This window comes from Crocodylus porosus, unplaced genomic scaffold (assembly GCF_001723895.1).
Source record: "Crocodylus porosus isolate Cpor-Errol unplaced genomic scaffold, CroPor_comp1, whole genome shotgun sequence".
In the NCBI taxonomy this organism is placed as follows: Eukaryota; Metazoa; Chordata; order Crocodylia; family Crocodylidae; genus Crocodylus; species Crocodylus porosus.
Genome location: NW_017728917.1, coordinates 18,585,704 through 18,600,210, shown reverse-complemented (window position 1 = coordinate 18,600,210; position 14,507 = coordinate 18,585,704). Strand labels below are relative to the sequence as shown.

At 47.2% G+C, this 14,507-nt stretch overlaps 1 protein-coding gene across 1 annotated transcript in view; it reads right to left on the bottom strand.

Annotated features, from left to right (window-relative positions):
• ABTB1 (ankyrin repeat and BTB domain containing 1) overlaps positions 1–14,501 on the bottom strand; it is a 36,024-nt gene extending 21,523 nt beyond the window's left edge. Inside the window, exons 1-7 of the mRNA XM_019536836.1 lie at positions 14,409–14,501; positions 10,555–10,617; positions 9,263–9,318; positions 7,766–7,910; positions 4,313–4,472; positions 3,192–3,237; positions 1,632–1,748 (exon numbers count right to left, since the gene is read on the bottom strand). Coding sequence (XP_019392381.1) covers positions 1,632–1,748; positions 3,192–3,237; positions 4,313–4,472; positions 7,766–7,910; positions 9,263–9,318; positions 10,555–10,617; positions 14,409–14,464 — 643 coding nt within the window. The 5' untranslated portion in view covers positions 14,465–14,501. The remainder of the gene's footprint in view (positions 1–1,631; positions 1,749–3,191; positions 3,238–4,312; positions 4,473–7,765; positions 7,911–9,262; positions 9,319–10,554; positions 10,618–14,408) is intronic.
• Between the last annotated feature and the right edge of the window lie 6 nt (positions 14,502–14,507).

Here is a 14,507-nt window from a genome sequence, read left to right as displayed (position 1 = left end):
AATAATTTCTTTTCTCTCCATCCTGGGCTGCCTGGGCACAAGCTGCCAGCTATGCTCTGCAACAGTTTCAGAACGTGCAGGGACGTCAATTAGCAGACCACCCTTTGTTTTACTTGCACAAGTGAAGATACCTTATTAGTTAGCTTCTGGAGTGGAAAGGTCACTGCATCAATAAAGCAGCTCCCCAGGAAGCTGATCTCTAGCAGAAACACTTTGGTGGCAAAGATGCTACAAAACATAACATTGTTCTGGTTGCCCAACTGACTGTTTTAGTCCCTTTTTTCACTGATATGGACTACTCTAGTGATCCTCAACTAGGGGAATGCAGCACCCTGGAGTGCTACAAGTTCCTTTTAGGCATGCCATGTAATATTAACACTGTTAGGTGTGCAAACTCCTACATGGTTCACAAGATAAACCCAGAGATTTCAAATGGGAATCCAGTGTCAAAAACATTCTGACCTGTTATGATTAGAGTTCTTTGCAACACAAAAATTGCTCTGTTATATTTCCATAGTAAAAAAAACAAAAAAAAACAAACAAAAAAAAAAAAATCAAGCAAAAAGCTGACATTTTCCAAGGGGTGACTCAAGTCTAACAGAGTTGAGAACCACCGGAGTACTCCTTTTCCAGCAGAAAATGTTCTTGTGCAGTTTGTAATGAGCAACAGAACAATTTGTTTTCTACATATGTAGATGCATGTGTATACTAACGCATACAACACCAGAAAAAAAAAAAAAGGGGGTTTTGAAACACAACTGATTATCCAAGGACCTCTAGTAGATCATTTTAGAGCACAAAATCTAAATCCATCATTAAGATTCAGGCAAAGCAAAACAGTAGAGCAGATATAGCTGCCATCTGATGAAAGAAGCACATAACAAAGAAGCTATGGGGCAGATTCTTCCCTCTCCCCAGTGGCAGCTGCACCGAAGGCAAAGGATGCACCAAGTGAGGGTGAGAAGAGAATGCATTCTCAAGCTGTGGGTTTCCTTACAGCTTAACTCATTTGCCAAGTTACTACATCTGCAAGGTGGTCATTTTTCAATTCACTTCACTCTGCCATATTTGTCCTGTCTGATCATTTTCTATGCATCATTTAGTTCCAGCAATGAAGATGGACTGTTAACCAATGTGTACACATAGCTGGAAGACCAGCATGCCCCCTGCTGGTTCTCACCCAATAACCCAGTGAGACTGAACACTCAAAAACATTCAAAAGCCAGGCAGCTGCTTGTAGCAAGTTGTTTTTAAAAAACACATGGAAATATTTCCTATCTTAAGGTTATGTGTGCATGGATATATGCAAAGAAAAGAAGAGAACATAAATATTTTTGCATCCATCTCCACACACAAAAATTGAATTTTGAGCCTAAGTTATCCAACTTTTCCACTGAACACACACACAAAGCATTGCAACTCTCCACCAATCTACATGGCACACAAGTTACCCCTTACAGAGCCTCTATCTAAAAATCTGTCCTTACAATAGTAGTTCTATGTATCATTCACAACAAACGCTCACACCCGAGTGCTCCAGGTGCACAATGGGTATAACATCACTTGTCAAGCTCCCTTCTTCCTCCCAAAAATGAAACACACAGAAGGCAGCAGTCAGAAAAGGAGCTCACCAAATTCATAGACCTTTTTACACTTGGTCTCCAAATCCTCAATGAGATCCTGCAGCCGACACTGCTTGGCCAGTCTCTTGCAGTCGTTCACATATTCAACGTCAAGGTCTAGTCCACCTGCCGAAGAGCAATATAGAGTTACTGTCAGTGAACTCCTTCGCCTCACGACAGTCACCATGTACACACTTATACATAAGAACAGCCAATGTAGAGAGACTGCCTGGATCAACAAACTGGCCACATACTCTCAGCTCTGGACCACCAGCTTGAATTGAGCCCAGGCACATGAGACTCAGCACTAGCTGCTGACTGCTAAGTGACCAGTACAAGCCAGGTTGGCCTATCCTTAATTCAGTACCAAGGACAAGTGCCCAAAACCCCTGGTTGCTAATCCCAGCAGAGAAACTCAGTAGGTCTTGGATGCCAACTTCCAGTTTCATGGGTAACAACGGATGCTTTCCTGAGCAGAGTCGTGGGGCAGTACCGTTGCTGCCATAACCTATTGGTCTGTGGGTGAGAAAGGAGTCCTGGTCTCATGCACTTTCATCAGCACTCAATTTACATAAACTAACCCTAAGGAGATAAACCACATTTCCAGGGGGAAAAAACCCCAGTGCCCTAGAAATATTTCGGATACAGCATGTATCAATTTAGCCTGGAGCACCACCCCCTGGCCTGAGGGAGTACTACATTACACTGCCTAGAATAGCATTTCTCAACCTGCAAGTTGCAACCAAAAAGTGGGTCACAAAGATATATGAAAGGGTTGCGAACACACTTTAAAAATGGATCAACTAATTTTAACAATGGATTTTGCTTTAAAGGAGAAAAATGTGGAAAACTGTGGCATTTCCCTTGCAGACTGGCAGAGTTCCAGCTTGCAAGGGGCTGCCTGGGTGCCCCCCATACCCCACACACCTCCCCTGCCCCACACACTGCGGGGTTGGGGGCAGAAGGGCAGCAGCTTGGGAGTGAGGGGCACTGGGTCAGACCGGCCATCAATGTTTCCAAATGGGTCCTGGTAGAAAAAAAGGTTGAGAACCACTGGTCTAGATTACAGAATGCTGTATGCTTGGTAATGGCCATATAATAGCCTCAAGGTTTAAGAACAAATTCTGCTGAGGAAAGACCTTAACAGATAACAGTCAAGTCATTCAGCAACCTGCGACAGGCAGGTTTCCCAACTCGGAAATTCCTACAGAGAACTTGGCTGTTCCTCAGTTTAAGAAATCACCAGCCTCCATGGGAGACATTATTTCTGAAACTAGTTCAGGTGTGCTTCTCTGCAGCTGTCCACTCTGCCACACTTGACTTTTAGTGACTCCTCAGTTACTGGCAGGCCAACGACAGCCAGGAAGTAGGAGCATGCCCATCACCAACTAGGACAGACAGGGAGAGTGCAAGTGCTCTGCCAGCTGAGAGATGGTATTGATGACACTCCCAGCTAGACAAGCTCATCTGCAACCCTTTGCCACTCAATCAGGGCCTTGGTAGAGAGATGCCAACTACTCCACTCCAATACGTACATGTACACATACAGAGCAAGCAACAGTGACTTACCTGTGTACAGATACTGCAGGAGAGATCCAAAGGCTGCTGGGTTGATCTAAAATAGGATGTGAAAAAGGTCACCCATGAAAAGCATGTGCATGTTACACAAGCAGCTTGGCACATTAAAATGAATTTCTAGCCATACCAACCAGATGGTGTTAAGGTAAAGGCCAGGGGGTTCCAGCTCCAGAAAAGGACTCTAGAAAGCACAGGAGAGAAGAGGGGATGCCCACTTTGTAAAGTTCCACCCACTGGAGTAAAAGTGGTTTTACTACAAAAGCTTTTTCCCTGCTTCCTATGTAGCAAGTGTGTAAATCATGACTCTTTTAGTGCATTATTTAGCATCCATTTTATTCCACTCCACCTTGCACTACAGGCCTAAGCAACAACATCTAGTGCAAGCAAAGACACTGAGCCTGCACTGTGGTTGTGTGCATATGTGCATGCATGGGTGTGTAGGCGAACAACAGCAGTAACACTTCACTACTGCGGAGTACCGGGGGAGAAGTACTGAGTCACCCACTGGTCTCCATGTCCAAGCCTGGGTCCCCAAAAGAAGAGGAACTAAAAGTTACAGCATAAAAAGCAACAAGGCTGGAAGTTGCCTAAAATTAAGAGAGCGTTCTGAGAAAGAGGAAGCATATTTGCAGCCATGGAGTATCTGAGGTCTCACACAAACAGCTGAACCACAGAACACAGGCTAGAGAGTGTTGGTAAATGATGTAAGAAACACGACTTTGACTTCCACATTAAAGCAGCAAGGGGGAACCAATTATAGTAGTGATTTCTACGATAAAAGCCACCCGTCTGCTGGGAATTAGACAAAGGCTTAATTCACTTCATATAACAGTTCTCTAACAGCTGGCAGAGGGTGACAGCTGTCAGTCGCAGCTACTGTCCTGAGTTGCATTTGAACCACAAGAGGGGCGACAGGAGAGGAATCTGACCGTACAGGGTCTACACCTTTGTTATCTCTGAGTAAGGGGCAATGTAGATGAAAGAAGCAACTGATCCCTCTCCCTCAGGGCTGCGTCTGGAACAGTTCTGCCTGACATGGTATTAGCAAGTGAAGTTACCCCTCAAACTCATGTTCCCCAAGGAGAAAATAGCCCACAGGCAGTTCTCCTTACCAGCGGGTGCTTTAGCGCGATCATGTTCTTCCCTTTCCACTTAGTTTCGAACATTTCAGCAAAGTAGGCGCTACGGGCACTGAGGATGCAACGATGGGCACAGAAAGATTTCCCATGCACAATGAAGACAATGTCACTCTGGTAACCCTGCTCCAGAAGCCTGCAGGAGAAACAGTGGGAGATGGGGGTGGGGAAGGGGAATGAAATCACAAGTTAGGGCAGCCACAGAATGAGGAAGAAGAGTCCAGAGAGAAGCCAAGAAGGTGAAGGATGAGCTTGTGGACAGAGTCAAAAGGCAATTCGTAAACAGCCTGTTCCTTAAAAACGATTCCACAGAATACGAGAAATGTTGACATCGATGGCTGCTATCATCGAAGAGCCTCACACCCTATATTGTCTCTCTATCCTCCTAATGCCCCCAGGAAGTACAAAATTGCTGCAATTTCCACTTTACAGACAGGGACTGAGACAGAGAAGCACAGCGACTTGCCCGATGTCAGGTCAGAGCTTGTGAAGAGAAGCCTCTTGAACCCTGGTCTATTATGCCCTATGCTAGCATCCCACCCACCAGACTGTTCCTTCATCTAATGCCTGTCCTAAGGAGAAACCAACGTTTTGTTTCCAAAAATCTCTCTTTTTCCTCTCAGTGCCATGTGTTATGTTTGTTAGCTCTGCTTGGAAAATGGAAGTGGACAACAGCCAGCTGCACTCTGGTTCCTCTGCATGAGGCTGACATTGTACCATCTGTGTTGCAAATGCTACAGGGAAATCCACCCTGTTAAAGGCTACTTGCTTAACAATGCTTTGCTGTGCACAAACAACAAGGCTATCCGACCCTCTGTCCTGCACCCCCACCCCAATATCTCACTTCCTTAGAAACAGTCACTTCATAATATGGAGGGTAAGTCTCTACTTCCAATTACAGCCACGTATTTCCAGATTGGTTTCATGGTGGATTATCAAGTTGTTTTAGGTTACTTTTGAGACATTTATGGCTATTATGAGTTCTACACATTGGTAATGAAGGTTTTACAAGCAGGTATATAATACGTTGCCATAAAAAGAGATTTTAAAACTCCAGTATTTTCTCTCTCTTCTGTACAATGTGACATATAGAATGCATGACAGTGCAGAGTCATTTTTTTCCATTTAATTACTACTTGATTGCAGGAACGACCATAACTCACCTGTGGTTTTCCTATTCCTCCTACATACCGCCAACCCAAACTCACACTGATAAAGCCTTGCTGTCAAACCCAGTTCCCTAAGCATTCTGTAATTCTAGATTTTAGTAAGCAAATTAAATCAGGCCTAAATGATGCCATTAGTTTGCTTGCTCTGAAGCAAAGAAGGAAAAAAGTACAGCACCACATGGACGGGGTGATTGCAAAGATGGAATGACAGTAAACAAAAGACACATGCACACGTCCATCTAAAGGGGTTTTCTTCAGGTCTTAGAGTTTTGCAGCTTTCAATTTTTAAGCTAAATTTTCTAGAGGTGCACTGATACATTGGTCTGATATTGGAATGACACTGATATAAAGAAAATTGATCACATCAGAAATCAGCCTGATGTGGCTGAATATTTGGCCAATAAATGCCAGTGCATGTACACAGCATGCCACAGCACAACACATAAGCAGTGAGGACCACAGCCCAGCAGCCTGGAGAGCTGCGTGCAGCTGGTAAGTCTGGTGTGGTGGAAGGGAAGGGAAGGGCTGTGAGGAGGCAGATCAAGGTCCCCACGATGAGGGAGGAGCGGGGCTAGGGCTGGGACAAGTGCTGCCCAGCTGGGGTGGGACAGACATGGGATGGAGCCATGGCTTGTCCAGGGGGCATGGTGGGAGCAGCTCCTGCTGCTGCACGCTGCTTGTCTGGGAGCCACTGGTCCAGCGCTCACCCATTTGTCCGGTGGCTTCTGCTGCTGCTGCTCCCACCATTTGTCCAGAAGGGCACGGGGGGTGTGCCCCCAATCTGCATGGGGCAGGCCAACCCAGGCCAGGAAGAAACCCATGCAGCCCCGGTCCCAACCCACCATGCCCCATCCAGATCTGGGGGCACACGCCCTCCTGGACAAATGGCAGGAGCAGTGGTGGGAGCTGCTGGACAAGCGGGCGAGCACTGGACCAGTGGCTCCCAGACAAGCAGCATGCAGTGGCAGGAGCCACTCCCCGCCCCCCAGATGAGCCAGGACTCCATCCCGCCCCTCTCTGGCTGGGCAGCTCTTGCCTTAGCCCCTGACCCACTCCTCCCTCACCGCAGGGGCCTTGATCTGCCCCCCCCCCTTCCCTCCCTTTTCACCACACCAGACTTACCAGCTGCACGCAGCTCTCCAAGCTGCTGAGCTGGTATCTGAAATTGGATCACTATCGGCCGATATGCCTCCTTAAATTCTACTGGCTATCAGTATCATCCCCAAAAATCTCTATCAGTGCACCCCTAAAATTTTCCCACATTTCCTTTACTCAGGCCAAGAGTTAAGATTCTTTGGAAATCTGAGTAAAAACATTAAAGAATTATTTCTAAGTTCAGAAAAGCTGTGTTTGAGTGGGTATGGGGGGCGTTGGGGATTGTTTTCAGCTTTCTGTCAAATATTTCAAAAAGCTATCACCAATTTTCCATGCCTTACACAAGACATCTTAAAGGAACCAGATTTCTGAGAAAGGGCTGAGCACCTAGCTCTGAAAGTCAGGTTCCTTGAGGGGGCCCCGAGCTGAGCACCCAAAAAAGGCGGCACCCATCACTGCTGCTCGGTATTGAAAATCTTAGCCCTAGTGCTACACAGATTTCAGGTTGAAACAAATTCAGCTGATGTCACCTTCAGCTGGGGAATGCATTTCTTGGCAAGCTGATGAAAACTGTTTTGTCAATCAAGTGCTTTGCATGTTACATGTTCATTGGCCACAGGTTTGTGCAAGTACCTAAGTGGGCATCTGTTGTTTAAACTCTCAGTAATATGTAGAAAATTATTTCCTGGGGTGCAAACAAATCTGCCTATTTTTAAAGAGTACATAACAAATCAAGGTGGAGCTTGATTAGCCTGCCTGGCTGCTGACAGATGTAAAAAAAAACAACACAAAACAGTGTTTTACCAGAAGAGGAAGCATGTTGGTTCAACCTGGCTCCCCAGCATCTGTATGGATCATGCATTTCAGTGGAGCTTTTTGGTACTTTTATCTAAAGCCAATTCAATCAGCTATTAGATAAAAGGACCAAAAAGCCCTGCTGAACCATGCAACCTATACTGGTGTTGGGCAAGCCGTGTCAAACTAACATAATGCCTCTTCCGGGCATCGCATTCAGTGTGGGGGTACGCTAAGCCTGAAGTACTGGGTTTTTGTTTTTTCGTATCTGTAAGTAGCTCCTGAACAGCAGACTCAAGAGTGAGTCCTAGCTGACATGCAGACTGGGATCCTGACATGCATTGCCTCTGAAGCTGTCCCATAGCCTTACCGCTGCAGAAAGACATCATAGTAATCTCTCTTCATGCACTTGGCCGTGATCTGCTTGTACTCCTTCAAGAGCCGGCGGATCGCATCACTCAAAGCCCCATACAAGCAACGCTCACCATCAAAAGTGTTAGCTTCACATTTTGCACCTGCAAAATAGTGACAGATGTAAATACCATAAGACATAGGTAACACTGCACAGTACCCAAAAGAGTGGTTCCCCAACTAGATAATAGGAAGTAACTACAGCTGATGGCAACTGGCATTCAGCCACTAAAATAAACTTCCCTATCCACATATGCACTGAGTGTGACCTCCCACAACTCAAGCCTTCATGAAGTAACTACAGTTAATTAAACCAGATCTCCCATACCAAGAAGTTCTGAGCCGCAGCCCTGGCAGGTCTCCCAAGGAGTCAAGGAGAAAGAAACACACTATATGAATGGTGCAATTAGTCACAAGGCCAGGTTTTTGCTTATACAGAAAGCAAGGGGTGCTTCTTTAAAGAGCTCCAAAGTTTTGCTTAAAAAAGAAAGTTTATAGGGAACCAATAAGATTCTAAAATAGACAATAAAAAGCAAGTGGTTACTCCAGTGTACAGAAGCACATCACTGGCTGAAATACATCCAAGGGTTTAGATGCTCTAGTCTCTCTGCCAGAATGAGGGGTGCAAACAGCCCCCTGCAAAATATTGGAGTTGAGAACTGAAGACAGTCACTTTGACAGAGAAACCAGACACTGACAGGGCATTCTTGGCTGTTTTCAATAAAACATTTGTTGTTCATCCTCAAGCCCTGCCTATGGAGCATGACTCCACCAAAACAAGAGAAAAGCACAAGGAAGCAGGAAATCAAGTTCTACTTAAGCAATTCACGAAGATGCAGCTCTGACTATTCATCTTAGCACTGAATCCTAGCAAATTGCTATAACTAACGTTAGCCGTCACTGCAGCCTTGGGCTCATGTATGCCATGGAGTGACCAAAGAAAGAAGCTCTCCTTCTAGAGCCAAGTGGTTTAGACAGCAGGACACTGTCAGTAGGTCCAGTGCAACTATGGAGTTCCACAGCAGTCTAAGTTTTGCAATCAGAGGTTTGATCATGGGTATAGACCGACAAAACAGTTACATCAGTTTTACATTTTACTGCAGATCATACTAAACTGATGCAACTATTCTGTCTGTCCATTCTTATACCAGCTGTGAGCATAGCTGAGCTGCCATTATTTTAAGCATATTCAGTTCAGGTTTAGTTACATCGGCATAGAAGCAGACAGACAAAACAGTCGCACTGGTCCAGCTGACATGCATTCCAAAGAAGCAAGGCTCCCCACCCCTTTTGAAATGGTGTACCATCCATCTACAGCCAAGAGCATCACCTGTCATCTGTTGAGACTGGTTAAGGGACCGAGACTTTGTAAGCAGCTACAGAGGAGTGTGAGCCAAGAACTGTAAACGGGATGGACACACAAAAAGTGCAGGATGAGCCCATCTCCTTTTCTTACCATTGGCTAAAAGATAACGTACAAGCTCCTCATGCCCGCAGAGACAAGCATAGTATCTGTTAACAAGAGAAGGAAAGTCAGAACCAAAACAAGCAGTGAGATCTTCATTACTTTAAGAGTGTATCCTGGTCCCTCAAGAGACCTTTTTATCCTTCCACAGACACCGCAACACTGTATAGGCATGTCCCTCCAGCAGTAAGGGGCTGGAAATGGCTCCTTTTGGGACAGTTACAGCAATGTAGGCACCACACACTTACAAGAGACTGAGTCAGGTTCTGTTCCTCATGCTTCTGGGCCCTGCGGACGGTGCACTGCAGCATCCTACCCCTTATTCAGCAGCTCAGTTCATCATTTCATACTAGTTTATTTTGGGTACAACTAAGCATTTCTATTCCTCTTTCCAGACCTTTCTCCTACAGACATACTGCCTTCACTGCACACCAAGAGTTCTCTAACCTCCTTCTCAAAAAGCAGAGATGTACAGTAAACCCACATCCCAAATTCTGATTTAGGATGGATTTAAATTTTCCTATTTGCTTCTTTCCACAATAAAGCCCATAATGCTTCCATAGCAGCTCTTTATTTAAGTGTCCCAAGTTGCTCTACAAATATTATTTAGGCCTTATAACAATCCCCTACTTTTCCACTGCAGGAAGAAAAAGCTAAATATTACAAATAGGTACAACTGGCTCATATGGAAAAGTCCTTATACAAGACCATCCAACTTGTGTCTGCTTCCTACTCAAACATGAAGGGTGCTTTATAACCAAAAAACGTATCCAACATCTCTTCCAACTACACAGTTGGTCCAATAAGAGAGCACAAAAAAGCCCTTGCCTCTCATAAGAAAGGGACATTTTATAGGGATTTTCAATTACCCCCACTCTCCACAAAAAGGCCGCCTGGGAGTGAGTCATGTTCAAAATATGCTGAAGATCTTGAGAACATTTTTGGGATGAGCCTATATGGTCACAGCTCACATCACCCTTCTCAGAGAGAGACGCGGGAACCCTCATCTCCTGTTCCACGCCACTGAGCTGTACACCATACCATCCCAGAGGTGGGGGCAGCCTTCCCAGCACCTGCCTTGGGATTCTTCTGGCACTCTCCTAAATGTTATTTTACTGCTAGTTCAGTAGGTAGATAAGAGGGCACCTAGTACACAGGAAGTCCCCCTGGGATAAAAAGGGTATTCAGCAGAACCTCAAACCAGACAGCGTCCCAGAGGTTTCCTACACATTCTCTCCCAACTTCCCCTCTACTTGAACAGCACTCAAGGCCATGACACTCACAGAGGTGTACTGTCCCATTTATCCCGGACATTTATTTCCACGTCTCTCTGTTCAAGAAGGTATCTGGAAGAGAAGAAAAATATGAAGTTATAACTTCATTCTTGCCACCCATTAGGTCATGTTTTCCATTCTACGAGAAGCAACTTCGGGCTTATTTAGAAGCCATTGCAATTGCACTACAGGACCTTTAATTTCTGGTTGGGCATCCGGCAGAGATGGCTGGAAAGGACAGCAGCTCTCGCAGGGTGGTCTGCCTCCGCCATTGTTGCTGGCTCCGACTCACGGTTCTGTTGGTGGACTTGAACCCACTGAATGGCAGGGGGGCCAAGATTGCTAACCAAGCTAGATGGTTTACGCAGGCATCTTCAAATTCTGCCACACCCACTGTAGCCCAGCACTTATCTGTAAGCAACTGACTGTCCATGGCTAAAACAAAATTCCTTCCTTCTCCTGCCCACTTCCAGCTTCCCTATCATGAGTGACAGAGAGTTATAAGTGTATTATGACAGAGGGTTATAGCTGAAGCCTCTTTCCCCTTTGCCTCACACATCCAGGCTGCAGCAAATCCTGCCCCTTTTTCCTCACCAAGAACCAGCCTTTTCTTTCCACTCGGCAGACAAGTTTGTTACTCAAGCTCCCGTTACAGCCTGCTGCAACATCCATAGCCCCTTTCCATCTGCACAACAATGTTCAAGACATTTTCCGTGTTCATTACTCTGATCATGTTACTCTCCCTCTGTCTGCTACTGAATTACTTTAAGCTTCTTATAAGGACCATCAGTACTTTGCAGGAACCTGCCCCTCTGCCTCCGTCTCAAGCTTCACATTGTTTTCTTGTTCCCCCTGCTATGCTGGCATTCCCAGCCTTGTCCACACCTGCTTATGTGACTCCCTCCAGCACAGTACAGCCTTCACAAGCTCATCTGCAGGCAGTGGAGCCTCTTAAAACCCCTGTTACTACTTGCAGTAACACAAGCTCACTTCTACTTGACTTTCCTATTCTTGTTCTCCTAACCTCTGTTTATTAGACTGGAGACAGCAAATTTCTTGGAGCACAGGCCACTGTGTCAGGTATCTGGAGAGGAGCTACTGCACAGGAGATGCTACTGTAACCCAGTAAGTCAAACATGAAACAAAACTGGATTGTTAATCACTGAGTATAACAAACTGTGCAACAACCCTGGGGATTATCATAATTGATTTAATCACTGCAATGAGCAAGCAAGGCAGAGACACTAGGGCTGGTAACAGTGGTTCCCTTACCCTCTAAGACAGTGATTCTCAACAAGGGGTCCACAGCACCCTGGGGTGCCTCGAGATCCTTTCAAGGGTACTGGAGGGCACCAGGCAGCATCAGCACTGTTAGATGTGCAAACGTGATGCACAAGATCAACCAGAGATTTCATATAGAAATCCATAGTGTTAAAAATATTCTGCCCTGTTCTGGTCTTTGAGTTCTTTGCAGCAGAAAAAACTGCTCTGTTATATTTCCACAGTCGAAAACCAAGTCGAAACTAAGAGCCTGCGTTTTCCAAGGGAGGCTTTGAGTCCAAAAAAGGTTGAGAATCACTGCTCTAAACAGAACACCCCTCTTGCTCTTTAACTGCGCCTGGCTCTGACACAAATGTGCCTGCTCCTAGTTTTGCCTCAGGCTGAAAAGTAGCATGAGCCAACACATTTGCTAGCAGAGTGCCATACCGAGCTTGCATTACTGCAGGTTTGACTGAGTCTCACACAGAGGAAAAGGGATTCACTTTCAGGAAATAACTGACTTTAATATTGCGAGGTGCAGAAAACACTCTTCAATAGGAAGAGCTGGAACGGAGAAGAACGGAAGTTCTGCTCGTGTATCAACAAGCAGGCTTTGTGAATTGCAGCACCATTCTGCTCATGGGATTGACTTGCACATTACATATATTATGGTAACACTTGGAAGCTATGACAGAGGCCAAGGCTCCTTTGTGCTAGGCACTGTACAGATCTAGCAGAAAGAGTTCATGCCCCGGAGACCTTACAGTCCAAACAAAAAAGACAAAGGGTGGAAAGGGAAATCAAAGCCCAAAGAGATGAAGTGACTGGTCCAAGGTCACCCAGTAGGACAGTGTCAGAATGAGGGACAGCAGTTTGGTCTCCCAGCCAGGCCCCACTGGCCTCTGCTGCCTCATTCCTGGAGAGCAGACTCCTCCAGTCTGCATTTCCCCCCACACCAGCTCACAGAGCCACCAGCAACATCAGCCCGACAGATATCTTTCCTTTTATGTTTAGATGCTGTCGACCATCACAGAGACGTCCTTAACACTCAGTCCCAAAGAGCCCCGGTATTTCCCAAACTTCCAGTGATTTATATCTGTAGCGCTATTTACCAATGCTGGAGAGGCGATAGCTAGGGGGGGCAACGGGGTGGAGTAGAAACCTACACAGAACCGCTGTGAATGATACTCAGTCAAACCCCGTCACCATCAGACGTTTAATCCGAGAGGAAACGGGCAGGATTAAAGCAGAACCAGTCACATTCAAGCAGAAGAGGCACTGGGCACTTGGCTCCTTGGGAAAACATGTTTATTAATTAAAAAAAAAAAAAAAAAAAAAAAAAAAAGAAGCTCTCACTGGTCTGAGATATCTAGTATCATCAGCTGTTCCAGGTCACGAGGTCTGGATGACAGCCAAGCCTAGGCCAGCTAGGATTGCTTGCATATAGCCCCGGGGCTGCTCCCAGGCCCAGCCAGAACCACGGCAGCTGTCACCTGCAAACCCCTCCGACTTGGAGCAGGACAGACCTCTAGGCAGGGCAGGGCAAGGAATATTGAGCAGCAAAGGAAAAGAAGCCCACAGCCCCGTGGTGTCATTCCAGACGGGGCATGTTTTACGCAGGCTTCTTGCCACATTTTTAAAGCAATTTCAGCCAAACAAAACCTGCCTGGTGAAACATGGGGAAAGGCATTCACACAGCCCCCCCTCCAAGTTCAGAGAATCACACAGAAGTGGAGCTGGAAGGGACCCGCACAGGTCCCCCGTGGAGGGAGGCAGGGTCATCCCTCTCCAAACCATCCCATACAACGACGATCGAAACCCGCATTTCTCAACCCGCGGGTCACAAGAATATATGAAAGGGGTGTGAACAAACTTTAAAAATGGAGAGAAATGTCGAAAGCTGGCTTTTCCCTTGCAGGCTGTCAGCATCCCAGCCTGCAAAGGGTTGCTTGGGACTCCCCATACCGCACCCCTCCCCATCCCACACACTGGGGGTGGTGGGCTGGGAGGGGCACTGGGTCGGGACTGGCCATCGATGTTTACAAATGGGTCCTGGTACAAAAAAAGGTTGAGAAGCACTGGTTTAAACTCTCCCCGAGACTTTCATCAGCCTGACACAACGCAGACCTGACACCCTCACCTGCGGCAGGTACAGCAGGGGCACGGGGGCCGCTGGCACCTGCTTCTAGGAAGTGTTGCCACAAGCTGAAGCCCCCTCCCACCCCGCCCCACCTAGGACTGCCTGCAAACTGCACCCGAGCACCCCAGGGCTGACAGACCCTGCCAGCACCAAGGCGGGGGGGGGCAAGGCAAGGAGGACTCCAGACCTGCCCAGCTGACACAGGCTGGCGTTAAAGCTATTTCAAACCAAATCAAGACCAGAGGTGGGGAGAGACGTTCACAGACCCCTCCTCCGGGGGGCGCCGGCGCAACCCCGCCGTCCTGGGGCAGGGGTGACCCCCCGGCGGCTCCCCCCGCCGCGCTGCGCCTCTGCAGGCGCAGGAGTGCCCCGAGCAGGCCCCGGGGAGGGGCTGGAGGGGAGAGGGCAGGGATCGGGGCTGCCCCGGGAGAGTCACCCCGGCCCCGGCGCCGCTCGGCCTCACCGCACGCGGCTCACGTCCCCCTTCTTGCAGCTCGTGAACAGGTCGCTCGTGTCCATGGCCGGGGCGAGGGCGCTGCGCGGCGGCGCCGCATTGACACTG